The 9,178-nt window shown below is 40.2% G+C and overlaps 1 protein-coding gene across 1 annotated transcript in view; it reads left to right on the top strand.

Annotated features, from left to right (window-relative positions):
• The first annotated feature begins 642 nt into the window (after positions 1-642).
• Positions 643-9,178, top strand: part of plekha6 (pleckstrin homology domain containing, family A member 6) — a 101,089-nt gene continuing 92,553 nt past the window's right edge. The window contains exon 1 of the mRNA XM_042497942.1: positions 643-689. Coding sequence (XP_042353876.1) covers positions 658-689 — 32 coding nt within the window. The 5' untranslated portion in view covers positions 643-657. The remainder of the gene's footprint in view (positions 690-9,178) is intronic.

The raw sequence follows: 9,178 nt of genomic DNA, 5'->3' as shown, positions 1-9,178 counted from the left end.
TCTGTTGAGCACTGGCCTGACAAACATTCAATGACAGACAGAGAGAGACACAATTGCAGACACAATTTAACATTTTTTTTTAAATTAATCTATATACAAACTGATATATTATTGTGTAATGTTTATTTTATGTGTTATGCTTTGGCAACTCTATATATATACACATATATATATATATATGCAAAAATTGAAATTGAGAGAGATAAGGAGGTTGGTTGACAGCAAATGAGATAAAGAGAGAAAGCCCATGATAGAGATAGAGCATATATCAACCAGACTGAGGGGACTGAATAAGCTGAGTGTTGCAGTTCTTAGGCAGCAACTCTGTGTGTGTGTGTATGTGTGTGAGTGTTTGTGTGCGTGCGTGTGTGTGTGTGTGTGTGTGTGTGTGTGTGTGTGTGTGTGTGTGTTTGTGCGGGGGAGAGAAAGGGAGAGAGGGAGAGAGAGGAGAGGGAGGATGAGACATGTGAAGAAACAAGCAGAGAGAGAGAGAGGCATGCGGTCTGAAGGAGACAGAAGAGGACTGTGTATCTCTCTTCTCTGCTCCATCTGTCCAGCTACTATCTACCTCTCTATCTGTCTCTCCATCTCCCCTCCATCCATCCGTCTGTCCCTACTGTCTCCTGCACTGTTGTTACATGACTGATCCAGGGGAGGATGTTGAAGTTCCGTGTGGACAGAAGAGTGAGGTAGGTGCAGGGAGAAAGGAGGAAGTGACACGCGGGGCTAGAGTACGGACAACATGAGGAGGAAATGGAGAGGAGGAGGGGAGGCTGATGGAGGAGTGGACAGCTTGGAGGTCAGACATGACTGCAATGCAGTGCCACACAGGGAAGCCATAAGCCCTGCTGTGTATGTATGGCTGTTATGTGTGCTCTGTGTACAGTGATTTTTAGTTATAGCGTGTGTGTGTGTGTGTGTGTGTGTGCTTGAACCATGTGACTCAGTGTGGTGTTGTGTGTCTGGCTGGTGTCTTCTACAGTGGTGCAGTGCTAAATCAGGATCAGGAATTTAGAGGTGTTTTGTTAGTTTTGTTTTTATATTGCTGGTGACATACATTCCTTTCCTTTATGTTTTCTTCTTTTCAACTTCACCACACATTACCTGACAGTCAGCCAGTACAATGAGTATGCCATATAATGGTGATGCAGTACTGGTTTCTATAGTTGGCACATCTTTTTAGCAGAAGTTGATCATCTTACCTACAATACTCACATGTAGGGCTAAAATATTTGAAGAAAAATCTAATTAGAAAAAGTCACACCAATTTGACAAAAAAATACAGTGGGAATGTTAATTACTTTTTTCACTACCAGTTAAAAAAAAAGGAACTCAAGGTCTACTTACAAATTTTTGGAAGATCTTTCAACAGCATCACATGTTATTGAGTGATGTGATTCATTTACATTATAGTATGTACATTTCATAGTTTTCTTCGGGGGAAAGCTTCAGAAGCTAAAAGTGGATATTTGGTATGCGTTTCGGTATGCAATTTTTTGCTTTTCCGTTGTAAAAAGTTGTGGATGGTACCTTTGGACCCGTCCCCATTTTTGCCTCTGCTTAGAGTAACTAGCACAGACATCTGGTACCAAAAGGTGGAGCTAGACACACTGCAGTCATTTGATTGTTCAGTAGAGAATCAACATTCAGTATGTTTCCATGCACAGTGTAGTGGAGCTGCGGTTATAGCTCGATTGGGCCATTTAACTGGACCACTGTCACCGCTTCACTTGCCAGGCTTTATGACCTATACTATAGTCAGACACCAGCAGACGATCCAGATCGAAAAGTTACACTTTGGGGGAACTGTCATGTCGTTCATCTTCATACACAGTTTGTGATGGGACCCAGTGATGTTCTGGGTAGTTTCAATCACCCGCTGTACAGCCTTCCTGTCCTGGGCAGTGCACAAACCATGCCAGTTGGTGATTTTTCAAGTCAGTATGCTTTCTATTGCTCCTCTTTAGAAGTTAACCAGCATTTTGTTCTGGAATTTAGCCTTCCTAAGTTTCCATAGGAAGCAGAGCCTTCTCTGTACTTTTTTTAATCAGGGTGGTGATGTGTGATAAAGATAGGTTCTCAGTGATTGTAACTCCAAGGAACCTATAGCTGTTCACCTGCTCCACCTCAGCGCCACTGATGTAGACAGGGGTGTGTTTCTCTGCCTCCGTCTTTCTAAAATCAACAATCAGCTCCTTGATTTTGCTGACGTTGAACAGTAGGTTCTTCTCTGTGCACCACTCTGCAGGGTTGGTGATTTCCTCCCGGTATAAACTAAGGCAAAAATCAAACAAAATATTTGCACACTGTATTAAAAATTCACGAAAAGTTTCAATGTAACACATATGAATTTTTCAAATCATCATCACAGAACAGATAAAACAATATAAAGACACAACCATATTCATCTCTAAGGTGATTTGTGATCTGCTTGATTGAAAGACAATCCACTCTCAGGCTGAGACAATCAGATCGGGACAATCAGAGCAGAGCTGACAGGCAGTCTCTGATGATCCCAAACGAGGGACAGAGCATTTTTCCATGAAAAGAAAACAGTAGAGTTCTCGTGATGTGCATTCATGAGTGTACAGTGTGAACAGGAGGGGGCTGAGCGCACAGCCCTGGGGGGCTCCGGTGTTGAGCATTAATGTAGAGGAGGTATGACTCTGTGTGGTCCACATGTGAGGAAGTCCAATATCCACTTATCCAAAATCTTGGGACTTTTGTGGTTAATAAACTGAATTTTAAGTGACACACTGAGGCACTGTGTACAAAAAAGGCCATCAACGCTGTCTTACCTTAGGAAACTTAAATGTTTCATGTTAACGAGTCCCTGATGATCTTAATTGTTTGTCTTGACCTTCTCTCTTCTCTGCTGCTTTGAAAATCTCAACACCAAGTTCAAAAATGATCTAAATAGATTAAAAATGAGTAGTAAATAGTATCTTGGGTGTTCAGCAGAGTTCGTTATCTGACCAGTGCCTCAAGCAGACAGGAAGAAATGCTAAAGCCATCCTTTCCAACAACTCCAACAACTTATTCTGCGAATTTGAGCTTTTACCTTCTGGCTCTCAGATGAGATTTTCCCCTATTAAGAGTAACGCATAGTACTCTTTCATCCTCTTAGCTATTTCTGTTTTGAATGCACAGCAGGGGAAGAGTCAATCTGAGTACTGAGGCTGGTGGTTATTCTTAATATATTTATGTAATGATTGTTGGTGATGGTGATGATGATGATGTTGACAGTGAAAATTATAATTATAATGGTTGGAATGATGATGGTTGTTGGCCATGTGTTAAAAATGTCTACAGATCGCCTACCAAGGGTGTTTTATGTTGTAAACCATGTCATGGTGGAAAGATGTTGATCTTGTAATCCATTCTACCCATCCTCCAAGGTTACTAAGACTTCATTTATCCTTATGTACTTTGACGGTGCTAAATCATCCAGTTTGCACTGTAAATGTTTTTGACATCGAAATGGCTGTATTCCAGTGTCCATTCTTGTTTCAGCTCACTGTATCCCCCCAACACCACCCCCAGCCACCACATTTTTCATGCCTTTAATGTATTTTTATACTTGTTGTTTTGATAGACACAGGAAGCTACTGTTATGTACTACGGTCCAATCAGCTAAGTTTTATGATATTGATAAGAATCTTGATATATAGAGACATCTAAATGTCAGTAACAAGTGACCACTTCCTGTGTCATTGTGAAACATAGAAATTTGACGCCTTGCCATGGCCACGCCATTCAACAAAACCTTAAAAACTTTGCCATGTAGCACTGCCCAGGTCTTTAGATTGTACTTCCCAAATATGGAGTGGATCCACAAAAATTTCCAGGAGGAGTTTGTTAAAGTACAATGCCTGAAAATGGCTCATAATAGAAAGACATATTGCAAATTGTGTACCGTAACTATGTTGCTGTATGTCATAGACTGCACCATGTAAATTTCATGTAATTTCAAGTTCATGTAAGATGATTTTTACATTGTGCCACATCAGGCTTACCTTCTGTTGTCACAAGATGGGGCTGTAAATTCAAAATACGATGCTCATTTCATCATTGCTGGAATGACTGTGTTAAAACATCTGGCAGGGTTGTGGCTTGCTACATGTGCTAACTGAGATGTGGGAGACTATCCTGACAGTCTCGAGCTGTGCAGCTGCCCTGTTTGTCCTCCAGCGGATACAGTATGCACATCCCGCTGCTCGATGTGTTCAGTTTATTCAATAGCTGCTTCTATGTAGGTTTGTAGGTTATCATTGAGCAGGCAGCCATCACCATGCCAGAATGTGTCTCACACTGGGTGGCACACACAAACACACACACACACATACTGGTTTATATGGTCCTGCCAGACTATTTCGCCAAACAAGCCTGACGGTGGTTTAGGTGGACTACCCTTTCTCTAGGTCCTAGAGCTACGGAAGTAAGATTGAATAACTCTGAAAAAAAATTCAGGTCACTTTAGCTTTCCTATACACCCTTCAGAATGTGATACACACCCACCTGATTCTATTGTTGTTGAGGCAGACATTCATAATATGTGACTTATAAGAACCAAACAAAAACTATTGGGACTTTAAAAGGACAGTGATGTCACTTTTAAATCCCCCCTCATTAACATAATACACATTGACCTGACTGCAACAAGCATTAAAAGAACAGGGCATTTATTTTCATTTTTGTACTGTATAAAGCTGAACAATTACCATAATGTGGTGGTGACACTGACTCTAGTGCTCAGGGAGCTTTGCTCCACACTGCCCTGCATGTACAGGTACACTACATTTGGTTCTTTTACTACCAAGTAGTGGTAAAGCATCCACAATGCTTGGTGTGAGTAGGACTGAAACCTCTCTGTCCCTTTTTACCCATGATTTCAGTTTATCTGAAATAGTTGCACAGTCTTTGTTCAGTCCTTAACAACTCCATGGCAACATCTTCATGGAACTTTCTCCAGGAGTTTTTAATTAAACACCATGATTTGTGCAAGAATGTCTTCAGCAAGAGTATAATTCTGAGTGAAGGCCTCCTCCTTCAACCTGTAAAGGCACTTTCTGCAGATTTTCTTGAGGCAACAATGAGGGATCCCAACATCTTCTGTGAAGGGCAATGTTGATGGCTTGTTGTACTTTGCATCACTCACTGGTTCAGGGCACTGTAAGACACCAGCTCAGACAACTAGGAGGTGCACAACTTCTTGAATATGTCAATGGACCTTATCAGTTATTAATATCCTGGCTTTTCTTTTGATGAGTCTTTCTCGCAATTCACTGTAACAGATATTTCAGCAGTGTTGGGAGCCATGTGATCTTTTAAAGGTTGCTAACATTTTCATTTGCTGGGCACATCTGTAAAGCTTGTATCTGACCAATACGATGTTCCAACATTAGGTCTTGGTGGTTTTCCTTGAATCTGTGCAGATTTTGACTGTCTCAGCATACAATGGAGGCTTGCATATTCACCATCCTTTGACTGAGTCAGGTATGAATTCCTTATTGGACATTTCTTCATCCTCACCTGACAAGTCATCCCCAAATAATTTGGAAAACTGTTCTTCCTAAAATGATAAGAAAGAAAAATGTTTTACATGGTGACACTTTTAAAGTTCAGTTCAGTTCAGTTTACAGTTCAGGTCCACTATATATAAATTCAAGTCCAACATATATAACCTGTGCTAATCCATCTGAGGCAGATATTTGACACATTTTCGAGTAAATTAATGTTTACAGTGCATGTGTATTTATGCTGATCACCTGTCATAGCATTGGAGTGATCTGGAATACACAAAACAGCAAAAAAAACCTTTTTCACTGTTGAAGAGATATTTAATTGAATTTTATGTTTGCATATTGAAATTGAATAAGATGTTGGATTTAGAAAGCCTGCAGCACTCTCTATCAATCTCCCCCTGTTAATTCAGACAGTAGTGTTTATTTTCATCGTGATATCATTTTACTCTTATTTTTTTAATTTTTGTAATTGGCATGGTAACCTGTTCTGTCATATTTGTTTCTTTAATCAGCAGTGTTGGGGTTTTTAGTAAAAAATAGATAAATAAATCAAAACACAAACTAAAAAATAATGTAATACACATTTATTGTTACTTCTGGGAGCAATGCATTATGTTACTCATTTACGTACTTCCTGTAGTAGTACATCAGCAACTGCCCCCAGCGAGGCTTGTCGGGCTGGGGGCAGTTGCAGATGCGGTGCTGCAGAGCTCATTGAATCAACTGAGCACTGGATTAGATGGACATCGCCTCTTGTATTTCACATCATTTTGCTTTTTTTCTGAATAATTAAGTGGTTAGCTACTATTTAAGTGAGAGTGTTGGCTTTAAGTCAATTCAAGTCAATTTTCTTTATAGAGCCCATTATCACAAAACATGGTTTGCCTCAGAGGGCTTTACAGTGTACGACATCCCTCTGCCCTTCGACCCTCACATCACCCAAGGAAAAACTCCCAAAAAAGAACTCCTGTAATGGGGGAAAAAAAAGGAAGAAACCTCAGGAAGAGCGGCAGAGGATGATGAGGGATCCCTCTTCCAGGACGAACAGACGTGCAATAGATGTCGTAAATAACAAATGAAATACAATTGTGGCAAAAAGGAAAGAGAAAGAGGGGGGGGGGGGGGGGGGAGAGGGGGAGAGAGGCACAGTAATAGTGGAAACAGATGCATGTCATATTACAATAACGAAAGGTGTGAAATTATCAAATGCACTCTATGATGATATTGTGGGTGCTGATGAAAGTCTCATGCATATACTGATGGGAAGGTGTCCAAAGGCACGATAACGGCATCAAGACCACTATCAGGGCAATTGGGGGCACAGTATCAGTACAGCCACAGCACGAGCACAACCAAAGGCAGGGTCACAGCACCAGCACAGATATCACCACAATCAGGCATAGCCAGGGTTGCGGCCAGGATCCGGGGAAGCTAGGAAACAAGGACGCAGGAATGCTCCAGAGGCAACGGGATTAGCATAGTGAAGTTTAGCCGACCCAAGGTGGTGAGCAGTAAAAAGGATAAGCACTCAGTGAGGATCCTAAAATCACTGATCAGCAGTTATGACTTAAATATGAATGTCAGAGAGCAATAACAGAAAAGAAAGAAGAGAGAGGAAGCAGAGCCAGAGTGGCAGGTCTGGACCTGCTTTATTTATCAGGGCACTTGTGCCCTGATAAATAAAGTTATTCCTTAGAGTGTTTGGGTCAGGTTTAAGTAGGGGTATCACATATCGACAGGGAAACAGATTTCAACACAACACCGGCACAGAGTCTAAGAGATGTCATGTTGTGGACGGGACCACAGAAAAACATGTTTTAGCCACTTAAAAAAATCAATATCAGTCTAAGTGTACATTATATTTGAATCTTGTCTCATATTTACCTTCCACAAGAGCTGATGGAGGCAGCTATAGAGCAGCAGCTTCGCTGTTCAGTGGAGTAAAATGTTTTTCTCAGTGTAGTTTGGTGTTTTTGATTTAACAGCCTCAAATCCCCGTTGGTAAGGGCTGTCTCACAGCAAGGTAAAGCGGTGAAAATGTTCTAAATGTAGCTATTACACAGGCTATACTGAAACTGATACAACTTTTTTAGGAGGCTTCAAACTAATCAGTGAAGGCAAAGTTTGCTCAGCACTGTTTGATTATATGTACATGAAGCTGAGGTTTTCTGCCCGGGAGTTACTATAAATATGTGTTACTCGGTTTGTAAATGGAGCAGAGGTGAAGATGCCATGATGTGGTTCATACACAAACAACAAAGAAGTGACAAAAAGTAAAGTGATATATTTTAGTGTAATCATGATTTAACAGTCAGAAGACTCACCTTACCTTTGAAATCATTTATGTATTTGATGTCAAGTCCAACTTCGTCTCCTCCAGTTGTGTAATATTTCATCTTCCTTTGGATTAATGCGTCTTCGCCTTTCCAGCAGGTGTCGAAAGCCTGAAAACAAAAGATGATAGATAAGAATAATTAGAAAATAAAGTTTACAGATGTTAAAACCAGTAATGTATGAGCAACTTCGGATTTTATTAAACCCGTTTAACACATAAACTAATTAATTCTCTACAACATTTAAAAGAAAGAATATGGCTCTTCCTACCCTTCTGATAAAATGTTGCCAAAATTTAGGTACATATTTGAAGAACACATCAAGTATATTTTGACTGTATTGTGTTGCTCAACACTTTTCCACCATAAGAATACACTGGTTTGCGTCTGGATTATGTAATAATAGGAGGAGGGTGACTTTTGCTGAAATGAGCAGCTGTGCTTGACCACATTCGGACTGATCTGCACTCTTGTCACTATATTTTTGATACTGTACAAAGTCACCCACAACATGACACAGTTTGCCCAACACAACCAACTCCAGTGAACCTCCAAAAGAACCACACAGACAAGGCTATGGAAAGGGAAAATGTTTTAGCTGAGGTCCACTAATAGAAATGGATATTTTTCCAAAAATAGATGGTTCAGTTTGTCTGGTTCTCTGTTCTCTGTATCATCATCTTCAGTCTTTAAATCACATCTTCCTTCTCTCACTCTCCTCCTTTTACTTTACTTTCTACAACAATAGTATTGTGCTAACAACAGTATAAACAGGTTAGCAGCATTATTTTATTATTTGTGTTGTGATATGACAGTGACTGCATTCACATTATGGATTTGGGTTCATGCGCATATGACAAGTGCCAGGGCTTGTATTGTTACCACTGTTGTGCTATTTTAACTTTAAAATAGCATTATCACTGTAAACACTGCACCACATACAAGTCAGGTTTGGCTTCCCTCATGTTTTTACACTAATCATTGTGGTAATTGGTTGATTACTGTGAATAAAAATTATTAGTTTACATTATAGTACACTAGTAGCAGACCTATACAACATTTAACATCACATGATGCTTACATGTTGCTCAGTCATATTGATTTTGTCTATTTTAGCCCTCCTGTGTCACTGAAAGCATCCCAGGCAAGACTTGATATCACTTAGGCTACAAATAATGACTGCATCCTTTTAGAAAGTGACCAAAAATAGCTGTCTATGGCAAAATCATCTCATCTCAATCAACTCATCTCCTCCTGTCCTCTGTGTACAGCCACACAGCAACAGCATGCATGATGTAACCTTAACAAGTCTTAATTAAC

This window comes from Plectropomus leopardus, chromosome 2, assembly GCF_008729295.1.
Source record: "Plectropomus leopardus isolate mb chromosome 2, YSFRI_Pleo_2.0, whole genome shotgun sequence".
NCBI lineage: Eukaryota > Metazoa > Chordata > Actinopteri > Perciformes > Serranidae > Plectropomus > Plectropomus leopardus.
The sequence above is the reverse complement of the archived record's forward strand: the minus strand, read 5'-3'. Positions and strand labels throughout refer to the sequence as shown.